The 15,923-nt window shown below is 45.9% G+C and overlaps 1 protein-coding gene across 1 annotated transcript; it reads left to right on the top strand.

Moving 5' to 3' along the window:
* The first annotated feature begins 12,613 nt into the window (after positions 1–12,613).
* On the top strand, positions 12,614–15,690 carry LOC115088665 (trace amine-associated receptor 3-like). Its single transcript, XM_029596925.1, has 2 exons — positions 12,614–12,623; positions 14,711–15,690. Exon 2 carries the CDS (start codon positions 14,764–14,766, stop codon positions 15,688–15,690), a length of 927 nt encoding a protein of 308 aa, XP_029452785.1. The 5' UTR covers positions 12,614–12,623; positions 14,711–14,763.
* Positions 15,691–15,923: the final 233 nt, after the last annotated feature.

Raw genomic sequence — 15,923 nt, 5'->3', positions numbered from 1 at the left:
TTGTTTTGAGCCGAATTTTCCCTAGAAATTCACTGTAAGAGTGTCCCTTCCACATACACACACCCTCATCCAGGCTCCTTCACTCTCTGGAACACACACACATCCCCTCATATCGGTTCCCTCTCTGAAACCCACAGTCAAGCATCCCGCGCACTCCCCCTCTTACCAACCAAGCTGTATCTCGCACTCCTCCACACCCCCTCTCCTCTCTCACAAACACATTCTCTCTCACCGGCATCCCTCTCCCCTCATATAGGCTCCCTTTCTCTGAAACCCACACTCAAGCATCCTCCCACCCACCCTCTCTTACCTCCCATGCTTTCACACCCTCCCCACCCCCCTCTCACCAACCATGCTGTCACCCCCCTCTCTCACACACATATTCTCTCTCACCGACATCCCCCCACGCTTTCTCTCACACCCCCTCCCCACCCCCCGCTCACCAACCATGCTCTCTGTCACCCCCCCTCTCACATACACATTCTCTCTCACCGGCATCCCCCCCATGCTCTCTATCACACCCTCCCCACCCCCCTCTGACCAACCATGCTCTCTGTCACACCTCTCTCTCACACTCACACCTCCCCTCATATAGTCTCCCTGTCTCTGAAACCCACACTCAAGCATCCCCCCACCCACCCTCTCTTACCTCCCATGCTCTCTCTCACACCCTCCTGCTCTCTCTCAACCTCCCCACCCCCCCTTCTTACCAACCATGCTCTCTGTCACCCCCCCCTCTCTCACACACACATTGTCTCTCACTGGCATCCCCCCCATGCTCTCTCTCATACCCTCCTGCTGTCTCTCACCCTCCCAGGCACACACATTCTCTCTCACCGGCATCCCCCTCCCCTCATATGGGCTCCCTCTGTCTGAAACCCATAAAGCATCCCCTCACCCACCCTCTCTTACTTCCCATGCTCTTTCTCACAGCCTCCCCACCCCCCGCTCACCAACCATGCTCTCTGTCACCCCCCTCTCACACACACATTCTCTCTCATTGGCATCCCCCCACGCTCTCTCTCACACCCTCCTGCTCTCTCCCCTCCCCTCCCCTCCCCGACAAACATCTCTCACCGGCAAGCCACAGGACCCGTGCTGTTCACAGCGAAGATGAAGGCCTGATGCCCCATTCGCGACACACGGGGGCCTTCCATTTTCGGCGTGATCAGAAAATAGCAGCGTAGATCATAAAATAGCAGCGGAGACCCCGACATGCCGTGAACGGAGTGCGTCCCGCGGCACACGCGCCGTTCGCGGCGAAGAGGAAGGCCCGGGCGCGCCAATCACGGTATACGGAGGCCTTCCCTTTTCACTGCAAACGGCGCACTGAGCCTTCCTCCTTGCCGCGAACAGAGCGTGTGCTGCGGGACGCGCTCCGTTCGCTGCATGCCAGGGTCTCCTCTGCTATATTCTGCCTCTCCCGCGAAGGCTGCTGTCCTTCCTATCTGTGCCGTGTTTGAGCCGCCTGCACCATCTATCGGCGGGCTGGGAAACTCAATGCCACTCGAAATTAGACTGCAGAGAAGCTTTAAACTTTTCAAAGTAAGTCTAAAAACCTGGCTTTTTAAACAGGCTTCTTATAAGGAGAACGAAGAAAACAAATGAGCGCATAAGTAAGCACCAAGCAATCAGTTTTTAAAATTTCTTTATCCTATCTCCTAATACATATTTGAGTGTTAAATTTATATAGGAACTGTAAAGAAGTTTTTTCAACCAACATGTAAGCAAAATCAACACATAGCTTTTTATATTATAAAAAACATGTTACCGTTCACTAATGGCACATCTATAATATGTAATCTATAACAATCAACTTTTAATACTATTTGTGCCTTTTGGTAAACCGTTGTGATGGTGAATTAATTTAATGAAGGTATAGAAAATATTCTAAATAAATAAATAAATAAATAAATAAATAAATAAATATTAAAGCGCCATATATTGGCAGGCTGCGGAACATCTGCGATCACTGACGGACACACCCCAAGCCCGATATATTATGGATGCTAATGATTTATCAATCAGTACCATATGATATATTTATATTTTATGAATTCTTTCAAATATGTTAGCCCTAAATTCATTACATCATGACCGGCACCCATGCAACAAACCTTTTAATACATTATTACCAATATGAGATCTGTACAAAAGTGCAAGAACCAGGTACTGATAGAGGCTGGTGTGTTTCAATCCATTAGAAAGCAATATGTTATAAGAAAATGTTATAGTAATTTCACTGTGCATGTAGAATCGAAAATTATTGTAAGTATTAAAAATGTACTTACAAATCAGATACACTGACTAAAATGAGGTCATTAGAAAGCAGCATGTGTATATGAAGGAAGAATGCAAAAAAGATATAATTGCGATGGAGAAGGTCCAGAGAAGGGCGACCAAAATGATAAGGGGAATGGAACAGCTCCCCTATGAGGAAAGACTAAAGAGGTTAGGACTTTTCAGCTTGGAGAAGAGACGACTGAGGGGGAATATGATAGAGGTGTTTAAAATCATGAGAGGTCTAGAATGGGTAGATGTGAATCGGTTATTTACTCTTTCGGATAGTAGAAAGACTAGGGGGCACTCCATGAAGTTAGCATGGGGCACATTTAAAACTAATCGGAGAAAGTTCTTTTTTACTCAACGCACAATTAAGCTCTGGAATTTGTTGCCAGAGGATATGGTTAGTGCAGTTAGTATACCTGTGTTTAAAAAAGGATTGGATAAGTTCTTGGAGGAGAAGTCCATTACCTGCTATTAAGTTCACTTAGAGAATAGCCACTGCCTTTAGCAATGTTAACATGGAATAGACTTAGTTTTTGGGTACTTGCCAGGTTCTTATGGCCTGGATTGGCCACTGTTGGAAACAGGATGCTGGGCTTGATGGACCCTTGGTCTGACTCAGTATGGCATATTCTATCCTGAGATGTACCTCATCTGGCCCCATGGTCCTGTCTACTTTCACTTTTCCTAGCTCTTCCTATACATTCTCTTCTGTAAATGGAAAGGAGGCCAGTAGAATGTTTTGTAGCTGCTTCCTCCTCAATCATTTTTCTTTCACTCACTGCTCCTCTGTCTGGGTCAGTTTGTTACAGAAGCCATGTATGTCTACTTAGGCTTCATCTTGTCAATGGAGCAGTAGACTGTATTTGAAATTTTATAGTCAAAGTAAAGAAAACACCAAATACATATGGCTGGCCTAATATTTTCTGGCTGATAGTGAGTCTAAAAGAGGCATGTGTCACAAGAGAGTTTGTGTAGAACTGCCAACACAATGTACATAGCTTAGGCTAGCTTGCAGTGTTTTGCTTGGTGGGCCTACCCCTAGGATTCTGCCCTAGCCCTCACAGGTGGGTGAGATAGTGCCATAGGTATGATGGAACTCCAGTTGGGCCTTCAACATCGAAAGGAACAACTCTAGAAATCCTATAAATCACAAGTAGCTCTGAAGCTTAAAGGCATAACCTAAAGCTAGAGGTAGACACTTTAAGGTATCAATCATTAGGGATGTGAATCGGAATCGGACTCGTTTCCGGTATCAGGTTAGGGTAAAAACCACGGGAAATCTTCATTCCTGCGGTTCTTAACAGTTTTTGTCGGCTGTCAAATGCCGAAAAAAAAAACCTCACCGAACCTTTTAAATTTGATTATTTCGAATCCCGCACCCTCCCGACCCCCCCAAAACTTTTTTTAAAGTACCTGGTGGTCCAGCAGGGGTCCCGGGAGTGATCTCCTGGTCTCGTGCTGTCGGCTGCCAGTAAACAAAATGGTGCGGATGACCCTTTGCCCTTACCATGTGACAGGGGTATCCGTGCCATTGGCCGGCCCCTGTCACATGGTAGGAGCAATGGATGGCAGTGCCATCTTAAAAAAGTGCATTCTTGGGGACAGCCTATGCATTAAGGCAGCAAAGGTTATGTAGCAGGCAGCAGAACCAAGACTGTACAGCATGGAGGCAGGATCCCCAGGAGAAGACAAAGCAGCATAGAGGCAGCAGCAGGATGAGATGAGATGAGACACCACTATAGAGGCAACAGCAGAACAAGATGAGATGAGATACCAGCATGGAGGCAGCATCAGAATGCCGCCCTACATTTCCACACACCACAAAGAAACTTGTTTTCATCAAACAAAGGAATTAAAAAATGACGGGGGCCATCCATTGCTCCTACCATGTGACAGGGGCCGGCCAATGGCACCGATAGCCCCTGTCACATGGTAAGGGCAAAGGGCCTTCGGCATCAATTTGATTAGTGGCAGCCAATGGTCCGAGAGTGGGAGATTGCTCCAGGGACACCCACTGGACCACCAGGTATGTTAGAAATGTTTTTGGGGGGGTCAGAAGTGAGGGATTCTAAATAATTAAATTTAAAGGGTCGGGGTGGGTTTTTTTTTCTTCGGCTCAGGACATTCGAACAAAAGCGCTCAGAACCGCGGGCAACAAAGGTTTCCCGCGGTGGTTCTATGAACACGATACCGGAAACGAGTCTGGTACCGATTCACATCCCTATTATCTATACCGTCTCCAAAATTGGCCCACCTAAATGCAGTAAGATCTTTAGCAGGTCCAAAACTATGGAATTCCACACCAATAGAATTGAGGGCTGAGGCAAATCCATTGACTTTTAAAAAGAAACTAGAAACCTGGCTATTTCAGCAAGCTTTTCCTGATTGAATAATGCCTTTCTCTTATTTTATTTTTAATATTTTACTGAGTATTTTATGATTATTGTTTTCGTATTTCTAATATATTAACTATGTTATATCTCCTTTTTTAGTTTTTTTTAACTGATGTATTTTATTTCACTGGTTATTTTTTACTTTTTAATTTTGTAAACCAATATGATGTATTCTCGAATACCGGCATATAAAAACAATTAAATAAATAAATGAGATGAGATACCAGCATGGAGGCAGCAGCAGGATGTCATGAGTTGAGACACCAGCATCGGTAGTAGGAGTTGTAACATGATGAGAAGAGATAGCAGTTGGACCATGACTGGAGCCGGCATCAAGGAGGTTGGAGTACATGCAGTGCATTGAAGAGGGCATTAGAAGTAGACAACAGGACAACACTGGCAGACAGTAGACCATCCCCATCATCTAGCCGGCACAGGAACTCTGTAATCAGGACCGGGCCAGGAGGCTTCTTCCATTTAGCTGGCACAGGAACCCTCTCCAGAGGCCTGGCCAGGCTTGTTCAACAAGTCTTGTTGCAAGGTGTTACAGGGCAACAGTTCCAAACCTTCAGGGACTTTTCCACGCCATGGCTTCCTACTTGTTGGTGGCATGTCTTTGGGGGGGCCTTGCCCTGGGTCTCTTAGGCTCGGGACTACTACATGGCATGGAGTCTTGGGATGCTGGGGAAGGCATAGGTGGGGGCTCTGGCATTCATTATAGAATCTGGTTCAAGATGCTTGTGAGGTTATTGATGGAGGAGGCCACTGTGGTGAGAACCTGTGTGTGGGCTGCCATCTGGACATGCAGGGCTTAGGTCTGCCCATTTGCAGCCCTCCTTAGGTGCACTAGCTCTTCCCATATGTGGTGAAGGTGGACACCATGGCTCCTTTCCAGCTGGTCCAGCTGCTCATGCATTGAGGCCTCTGTCAGTGCCGGTGCTGGTGCTGTGTAAGTCATGGCTGAAGGAAGGTTTGGGCCTCCAGAAGTGGCATGAGGGGGCTGGTAGGCTGTTCTGGCTCAGTGCCTGCTGCCTTGTGCTGGCCATGTGGTGTGCTAAAGCGAGGTTGCACTGGCTCAACTGTGTACCAATGCAGGCTGGGTTCCTCCATGAAGCTTGAAAGGTTTACGCTCACATTCAGTGGGCTTGCTTAGCCAAGGGCTTCCAGAACCTGGCTGTGCTGAGGAGGCTGTTATTGCTCCTGCTGCTGCTGAACTGTGTCTAGGCATCCTTAAGCACCGTAGCACGGAAAAGTGCTGCTGTGCAGCTGGTCCCTGGTTTGATGACTGGGACTGGCAGAGTTCTGGGCAAGTGCTATGGAAGCAAAGAAGAAGAAATAAGTACCAAAGCCAAGAAGTACACACATGCACTGTTTGGCATGAGATGTGCACTTTGCATGTCAAGTAATGTGAGCATCTTATGCCAAATGATGTGCACAACTGTAGCAGCCTTGCCATTTACAGGTGAAATGAACTTACCAGCTCTGTCTTGCATGGTGTCCAACTGCTCAGCCATGCCCTTGAACACATCTGGTCCCAGCTCTTCGATGAGGTGATCCTCCATGTGCATGAGCACAATTGAACAAGGAGCTCCTCTGCAGGTCTGCTGAAGTTAGTTGTTGGGATTCACCACCTTTTTCTTCAATTAGGCCTTTATGCCATGGTACCTGTGGGCCACCTGCCTTGAAATACCTAGGTGATGGTGTTCCAGATCTGGCCTTTGGATGCCCTCAGGATCTTGGTGGCATGGTTGCTGAAGAGCATGGGATAATGTTCCAGGGTCCCAGCAATGATCACTTCATTGTCCTCCAGGCTGAACTTCAACACCATTAGACAAATGCTCCCTGCTGCCTGGCTACCAGAAGGGGGGTTCCACTTCTGCTTCCCCTTTCCTGATTCTTGCTCCCACTCCCCTCTCCCCTCCCTTCCTCCCCTGTCTGGCACTCCCATCTTCCCTCCCCGTCCTGTACCTGCCCTACTGACTCCCCTCCCCTCTATCCTCTCTGTCTGTCCCTAGCCTGTCATCTTCCTCCCACCAGACTCACCTGACTATCCCATGCCCCTCCAACCTCCTCCTATCCATTCTCCCTCCCTATCTCTACTCTTGTCCCTCTCTATTACTCCTCTTACTCCTCCTCCTTCCCCAATACTCCTGACCTTGTTCTTCCTCCTCTCCTTACACTTTACCTCTCTCCTCATGCATCTTACACTTCATCCTCTGCACTCCTCAACACTACCACTCCTCACCATTACTCCCCTGCCTCACCACTATACTTCATTACTCCTCCTCTGCCTCACCATTACACCTCACTACTCCTCCTGTGCCTCACCACTCCTCCTCCGCCTCACCCTTCTCCTCCACCTCACCACCACACCTTACCACTCCTCCCCTGCCTCATCACCATGCCTCACCACTCTTCCTCACTACTCCTCCACCTCCTCAACACCACGCCTCACCCAAACACAAAGACAGACAGACAAACAAACAGGACAACCTAACAAAACCTTTCACACATTCAGATCGACAAATGACAAAGGGAAAGGGAACAAGATGAGAAACAAGCCATAGGACACCTCACTCAGAACTCTCTAAATGCCTGCAATCAACTACCAACTACCACTAACTCATCTACTCTCCTCTCTCCAAATGCCTGACACACCCTCAAAGAGCCAACTGCAAGAAGCTGGAATATATAAACCAGAAAAATAATGCACACCATGCACAGATACGACGCTCTGATGCAACACAATAATTTCCTATGTGATGCAATAGATAGGAAATTAGCTAACCTTGCCCATTTGTTTTTACTGCCGCTGCTATTTTTGCTATATTTATAGCATTTTGATGAATCTAGGCCTTAGCTGGCTAAATTCTAGTCAGTTACCGTATTAAGACTAGAATTTAGCTGGATAAGTGCCCAAATATTCATTTAGGGATAGATTATCTAACACCGCAGGGATTTGTGAATCCCGCGGTAATGGGAGGCTGGGGCGGGCCTGTGAAAGCCGGCAGCGATCGCATCACCGCGGTGTTATCACTGCCGACTTTCGCACCCAATAGCACCACCGTGAAAGGTGGCGCTATTGGGCACGCTACTGGCAGCGATAAGGTGAACTACCTTTTCATCATCAGCGAAGTTGTCACGCAGTTCACCCCGACGCCGCCGCGACTCCTCCCCTTCCGGTGCGGACTCCACCACAACTCTGCCCCGATTTAGCTATTGCACGCGAAAAGTCCCTTTTCGCATGCGATCCGCATAGAAAATGACCTCCTTAGTTAGCTAACTTCTGAGTTAGTTGTTAATTTTTTTTTAATATGGACCTCATAGAAAACAGTACCATTATGTAATAGTTTTAAAAAGATAAAGATAGTTACCTCATTAGGAAAAACGTTTGTGTTCGGTTAGTTATTTTAGTTTAATTGCCATTTTTATTTGTTTTGTTTGTTTCAGTTTAAAAGTTCATTTGTTTCATTCATTTTGTCATTTCATTTATTCCATTAAAAGTCAATGGGGGAAGCAAAAGTTATATCCAAAATATTCTCTTCAAAATCCTTTCATACTGCTGAGATAAACAAGAAGAAAATCTACACCCCAAAATGAAAATATCAACTCACACAAAAACAATTGCCTGCTGAACCAGAAAACACTTCATCAGTGAGGGCCCACTCCAACAAGAAAAATATGCCTCACAAAAATTATTAAGATGACAGGGAGAGTATTTCAAACATTGCTCCTGCTCACATTATAAAACACACAGTGCACAGTTATAATTATATAATCTCCACATCACCAAAGTCCAAATCAAAGTAGCATATCTTCTGTGTGATTTTTTATGAGTATATTTTTTTAAATATAAAGCAAATGTAAAGCAATACAATCTTAGCTGAAGAAGTTGCAGGGTAGATACAGTTCACAACGTAAAGCCTGGTGCAGGCTGCCTTTTAAGACCAATCATCCTTGAGGGCAAAACACTCTTCTTTCAATACTACTGCATAACTTCCAATGTAAGCCCTCAAATGCCGACCCTGCTTGACGCTCTTTAAATACATCAGCAGGAGGACATTCTAGGTAATCAGCAGGAGACAAATCCAACCCATCAGATCAAAGAATGTCAATCAAGTGATTCATTCAAAACATCAGGTACACAAGTTGTTATTTAAAATCAACCATTGTCCCCGATAATTCAATAATGACAGCCAATCACCTCCCCAAGGTGGCTGAAAAGCATATTCAAACACAGTCCATTTCAGATGAGAAAACACATGTATTATTAATATTATCACAATGATGTACAATCAGAGAATTAAAAATCTGAGTATTCAGGTGGCAATGATGTTAAATCAACTGCTTACATGTGGTACAGCCAGCATACATTTTAAGACTAGGGCATGTGCTGTCATAAATTACAAAATCAGAATATTATGATGGAGGCTGTTACTTTTTTTGAGTAATAAGGAACATTCTTTTTGTGTGTATCTCGTCCTAGGAGACCAGTGATGTATGCACATCCTAAAATCCACAAATCCTTGACTAATTCTCCTATTAGATCCATTCTGTCATCAACTGGGTCGGTTGGCAGTATTTTTGGATGTTTCTTCAGGAAGCAGTGGTATTTTCTTGATCTTATAAACAGAATACAATTCATTTCTTGAGAAAATCTGGTCCCATGCCTGAAGACTGGAAGATAGCTCCACAATGAATGAGCCAGGAAACTACACCCAGCAAGCCTGATGTCATTACAGAGTAAAATGGTGGAAGCTATTGTTAAAAACAAAATCAATGAGTACAGAGAATTGTGAATTGGAAACTGGTTCAAAGATAGGAAACAGAGATTAGGATTAAATGGTCAGTTTTTCAAATGGAGAGACATAAACAGTGACATGTGCTAGAAATATGTGCTGGCTCCAGTTCTGTTTAACATATTCATTAATGACGTAGAAAAGGGAATAAGCAGCAAGGTGTTTAAATTTATGGAATGCTACAATATTATTCAAAATGGTGAAAAAGAAATCTGTCTGTGAAGAATTACAGGAAGAATTTATGAAAATGAGGACCTAGGCATATGGGGTAGATTTTATAACGTGTGCGCGCGCATCCATGTGCACATGCTTCCCGGCACGCACATATGGGTGCATTGATTTTATAACATGTATGCACTGGTGCACGCATGTTATAAAATCCGAGGGCCATGTGCACAGGCGCGTTGGATTTTATAATCCGCATGAGTATGTGTGAGTGACGCGCACAAGGGGAGTAGGGCTTTTGCAATTTCCTTGTGCCTACCCCCCTACCCCTACTCCCTCCCTCCCTCTTTCCCTCTCCTCTCCTCCCCACCCCCTAAACCCTACCTTTTTTTTTGTATTTTTCTTTGTTTTGCAATTTACTTCAGCTCCCGAACGGAACTAAGTAGTGCGCGCCGGCCGGCTACCAGTGCGTGAGTCTTTGGGACAGCGAATAATGGTGCGTGCCGATATAAAATCAGGCGTGTATGTTCACGCAGGTAGTGGATTTCATAACATGCACACACATGGACGCCCATGTGTGTGTGTTTTAAAACTTACCTTTAGTTGTCTCCACCTCCTGCTTCTGGGCAGAATATGGATTAGGCTTTCCTTTTGGGATCAAATGCGCACTTCCATGTAGCTGGGCTGGCCACTGTCAAAGACATGATACTGGGCTCAATGGACCACTGGTTTAACCCAACTTGTCCCTTTCTATGTTCTTATCTTCTATCCTTAAGTTCTGTAGACTATTTTCTATGGTTCTGCAGCTTATCCAACTGTTTATGTGCTGTTGCGGTTAAGTAGTAAAATGGGCACACCATCAATCAAACTGATTGACAGGCAAGATAAGAATGACAGCAGCCAATCAGCGTTCACTTCAGGTCTAAGCCATGCCCATGCCACACCCACTCCCCATAGAAGTGAATGGGGGTGTAGCCATGCCCCCTCCTGCCCTCAACCCTGCCCCATCCTACCCCTGGCCATGCCCCCTCCCACCCCTGACCCTCACCCCTAGCTCTACCCCAGACTCCGCCCATGCTCCTCCTCCAATAGAAGTGAATGGAGAGGACCCTCCCACACCCCATCCCCAAACCGCCCTCCCTATGATGTCACTAACTAGCATGCTTAGACCTACAGATGAGGTTTTAATGATAAAGTATATAAATGCCATCATCTATGGGAGAAAGCATGCTGTTTAGTTTTTGAACAGGAATTTCAGCAGTTTTAACGCTATGTATAAGATATATGACCAGATTCAGATCGTCATTGTTTAGACTTAATATGCCTCTTTCATATGCTGCTAATACAATAAGATTCAAAACACGTTCTAGGTACAACCTGTTACAAGCAGACCTTAATTTTTCCTGGGTATCAGAGGCAGTCCATTAAACACAACCATGGTCATCCTGACTCGGTTCATCAATGAGGAACCCATCACAGCCATCGTGGTGTATGCTGGCCAGACACATTGTAAGAATGCTGTACACAGCCACCCTTACGATTGACCTAAATGTTGTTTTCCAAAAAAGGCCGTGTACCGGTGGTGTTGTGTCTGTCGGTTCCCGACGCCCTCTCTCTGCCCTCCTTACCTCTTTGGTGCCTCCCTCTGCCTGTGGGAAGATTGGCTGCCGCGGCGACCTTCTGCCGAAGTCCTCCGGCATCCCCAGACCGGCTAGATGCTGCAACCCACCATGTTTCCTGGAGGCCTAGAGGCACGTGTGCGGCGCGGCCCTGACTGAAAAAACGGCGATGGCTTGAACCTCAGGGGCGTCCCCCTGAGATGACGTCACCCGCAACAGATATATAAGGTCTTAGAATTTGCTAACAGATTGAGTTAGCAAGGATTTCTCTACCTAAGCTACTCTGCTTCCTTGGACTTATCAGGGTACCTGCTCCTTGGGGACCTCACTCTCTCCTTTGTTTTTTCAGGTGACAGTCTAGAACCGGTACTCACTCCTCGAGGGCCCTCGTTCCCAGACTTGCTCTGTATTCTCATCTGCCTGGAAGTCATCACTGCCAACTACATCAGTGAGTTACCATCGCTCTCTCAGAGCTTTCCCTGGAACCAGGTACTCGCTCCTCGAGGGCCTATACATTCCAGCTCCTGGGTTTCTATGAGACATTGTGTGAGTGTTACCATCAGGTTCGGTACATGAACTCTGCATACCCTGCCTACTCACTATATTTCAGTTTCTCTGCAGCTCAGCCTCCAGGGATCGCTGTTCCAGTATTTGAGAGGCTACAGCCCAGCCGGGCAGTCCAGCTCACTACTGCCACCTCTGGTGGTTCATTATACTGTCTAAATAAATAACTAGTGTGTGTCTGTCTTCTAACTCTGAGCCCCCGGGGAGCGTGGTCATCTGCCACTGGTCCAAGGATCCACCCACAACTCTTCTAAATAACAACAGATTGCTAACTCCCTAGCAGACTGCTAACTCCTAACAGATTGCTAACACCCTAACAGATTGCTAACTCCATGGATCTGGCTCAACTCAATGCCTTGCAGGCCATATCAGGCCTGGCCCAGAGCATTGTGTAGCAGCAAGACACCTTGGAGAAACTTACTGCAGCATTTCATCAGCTACACACACAGAAGGTTCAAGGCACAGCCTCCAACCAAGAAAGTCAGTCACCGGAGGTAACTTTGAAGACTGCTGTAGCACTGGCGGCTCCAATCCGCTTTTCCGGAGAAATTCAGAAGACCCTGGGCTTTTTGAACCAGTGCTGCATGCACTTTGCCTTACAGCCACCTCTATTTCCTACAGCTCTCTCCAAGGCTACCTACATCCTTTCATATCTGGATGGTAGGGCCCTGTCTTGGGCATCCACCTTGTTGGAACGCAAGGACTCTATTTTGTAGGACATAGAAGGATTTATGGACTTGTTTAAATCCATTTTTGATGACCCAACTTGAACTTCTGTATCCGGTTCTGCTTTAGTGGATTTGAAGCAAGGCAACAAATCATTGACAGAATTTGCCACAAAGTTCAAAACTTATGGCAGAACTTCGCTGGGACACCAAATGTCTCAAGACTCTCTTTTGCAGAGGCCTGGATAACCGTTTGAAGGACGAGCTGGCCGCTCACCAGACACCTGATTCGCTGGACGAATTAATAGCCTTGGCTACTCGGATTGATCACCGGCTCCGGAACAAGGTGAAGGAATTCCGGCCTAGGGTGTTACCCGGGTTGAAACAGGCCAGTGCTGTCTCTACACCTTGGATGGTTCCAGTAATTCCTGCTGCTGATACAGATGAACCTATGCAACTTGGTCACGGTTGCTTGACCCCCAAAGAGAGAAGATTTCAGAAGAAGCGTGGCCTATGTATATACTGTGGTCAGCCCGGCCATAATGTCTCCATATGCTCAATTTATCCGGAAAATGGACGGGCCTAACTCCTGCAGGAGGACTGTTCTTAGGCCATACCGCGACATCTCCTCCGCTCTCTCTCCCAGTCTCTTTGACCTACGGACTGATCACAGTTCAGATTCCTGCCCTGGTGGACTCAGGGGCAGGAGGCAACTTCATTCTCAGTCATCTAGTGGAAGACCTGAGGAGTCCCCTCTTCAAAGTGAAGACCCACTATGGTGTTACAACTTGAAGTGGGCTTTGGATGTTCCCCAGCTTCACCACTTCCAGTAAAGATCTTAGTGACATCCCCAGCAGCATCCATCGCTGCTGACATCTATAACTCATACTCAGCGAATTTTCTTCCAAGATTCAAGATCTACCTGTCATCAATGCAGAAGACGACTTAGAATACAAAGTCACTTCTATTGGGGGGAGGAGCATGGGCGGGGTCTGGGGCAGATCTAGGGGCAGGGCCATGGGTGGGAGGGGAATAGCCAGGGGTAGGAGAGATGGGGTTGGTGGCAGGAGGAGGCATGAGGGGCATGGCTACACCCCCATTTACTTCTATGAGGAGTGGGCAGGGCATGGGTGGGGCTTTGACCAGAAGTGAATGCTGATTGGCTTCTGTCATCCTTATCTCACCTGGCAATCAGTTTGATTGATGGTGTACCCATTATACTACTCTGCACTTAAATCATCAGGATACTTAAAATATTAAGGGGTACATTTAAAAAAAAAGTGCAAGCGCATACTTTTGTTCGCGCACTAGGTGCAAACAAAAGTATGCCAGATTTTAATAGATACGCACATAGCCACGCGTATCTTTTAAAATCCGGGGTCGGCGCGCGCAAGGGGGTGCACATTTGTGCACCTTGCACGCGCCGAGCCCTGCGTGCGCTGCCCATTCCTTCTGCCTCCCCCACCTTCCCCTCCCTTCCCCTACCTAACCCACTCCCCAGCCCTATCTAAACCCCCCCACCTGTATCGCAAATGTTACGCCTGCTCAAGGCAGGCGTAACTCGCGCGTTCCAGTGGCCTGCTGGCAAGCCATCACCCAACCCAGGGGCTGGTCCAGAGGCCTCGGCCATGCCTCCCAGAACTCCCCTGGGCCAGTACCACACCCCCCAGAATGCCCCCCGGAATGCCCCAAACGTCGCACGACCCCTGGCACGCCCCCTGACACGCCCTCCTAGCAAAGCCCCGGGACTTAGGCGTGTCCCAGGGCTTGTGCGCACAGGGTGGTTTTTAAAGGTTACACACGTAACCTTTAAAAACCTATAAGTTATGCACGTAACCCTTTTAAAATCCACCCCTAAGCATGGTATTTTATTTTCAAAAGTATGGATAAACCATCAGAAACATACAGTTTGTTCATTTAGTTGAACAAGCTTGAGTTTATCACTGCAGTTCCAATATGTGTGCAGTGAAGGTTCAGTATGGCTGTTTATTTATATGTTGAAAATAAGTTGAGTTGAGTCTTTATTTAGACGTACTACAGAGAAATAATTATTTTTTCCATATGCACTAACATTGTAATTTTTGACCTTTATTCTGCTATTAGGAAACACAAACTCCTTGAAACTTACTGAGAAAACAAAAGTTGGAATAAAACGCTGTTGACTCCAATGGGTATTTCTGACGGTCCCAGTGGTTCTCCTGATTGTTCTCAATTTGGAAATGAATCATTTTCTTGCCCCAGAAGCCTCAGGTCTTTAGATATTCAGGCTATGATGTACTTATTCTTGATTGGATGCACCATCATCACCATCTTTGGGAATCTAGGTATAATCATTTCAATTGCCCACTTCAAGCAACTTCACTCCCCTACCAACTTCCTGATTCTTTCTATGGCAGCCACGGATTTTCTTGTTGGACTCATCATTATGCCTTACAGTACGGTCAGATCTATAGAGAACTGCTGGCTTTTTGGAAATCTTTTTTGTAAAATTCATTATAGCTTTGATCTCATGCTTAGTGTAATTTCCATTTTCCATCTTTGCTCTATAGCTGTTGATCGATTTTATGCTGTATGCGACCCCTTGCATTATTCTACTAGAATTACCATGTCAGTGATAAGGAAATTATTACTTTTTTGTTGGTTAGTACCTGCAATTTTTGCTTTTGGGGTGGTTATATCAGACTCACATGTATCTGGAATAGAGGGCTATGAGATTTTAGTGTCATGCTTCAGTCTATGTCCAATTACATTCAATAAATTATGGGGAGTAATTATGTTTATTGCATGTTTCTTTGCTCCAGGGTCTGTGATGGTGGGAATTTACATAAAAATCTTTGTAGTATCTAGAAGGCATGCAAGAATTATCAATAACTTGTCAGGAAATGCCAGTGATGAGAAAAGGACTCAGCTGTCCAAGAAAACAGACCGGAAAGCTGCTAAGACATTGGGTATAGTGATGGGTGTGTTCCTTTCATGCTGGATGCCTGTTTTTATCACAATTTTAATTGACCCTTTCTTGGAATTTTCTACTCCTGAAGTATTGTTTGATGCCTTAAATTGGCTAGGGTATATCAATTCCACCTGCAATCCATTAATATATGGCTTCTTTTATCCTTGGTTTCGGAAAGCACTAAAATATATACTATCAGGGAAAATATTTGACCCTCATTCTCGTACAGCCAGCCTGCTTAAGTGACAGACCACCTGTGTGTCTCCTAATGTGTATTTAGTACTGTTTTGTTCAGTTTCAAAAGAAGAGGGAGCTAATTAAACCAGTTGGAGTTATATATGTTGTCTGTCTTGTTTTATGTGGGTTGTAAGATATGTGACAGTAAAAATGGATATAAAATCAGGATATGAAACCTACTCCAGAGGTTTCTCAATCTTTCAAAGAGGATACATTGAGATTTGGCTCAAGGCCCTCATCAT

Source organism: Rhinatrema bivittatum, chromosome 3, assembly GCF_901001135.1.
Source record: "Rhinatrema bivittatum chromosome 3, aRhiBiv1.1, whole genome shotgun sequence".
NCBI classification, from domain to species: domain Eukaryota; kingdom Metazoa; phylum Chordata; class Amphibia; order Gymnophiona; family Rhinatrematidae; genus Rhinatrema; species Rhinatrema bivittatum.
Note: the sequence above shows the minus strand (reverse complement) of the source record. Positions and strands in the feature narration are given on the sequence as shown.

Excerpts from the sequence above, each read along its gene's own strand:
- LOC115088665 (XM_029596925.1), top strand. The coding sequence starts at position 14,764 with ATGATGTACTTATTCTTGATTGGATGCACCATCATCACCATCTTTGGG.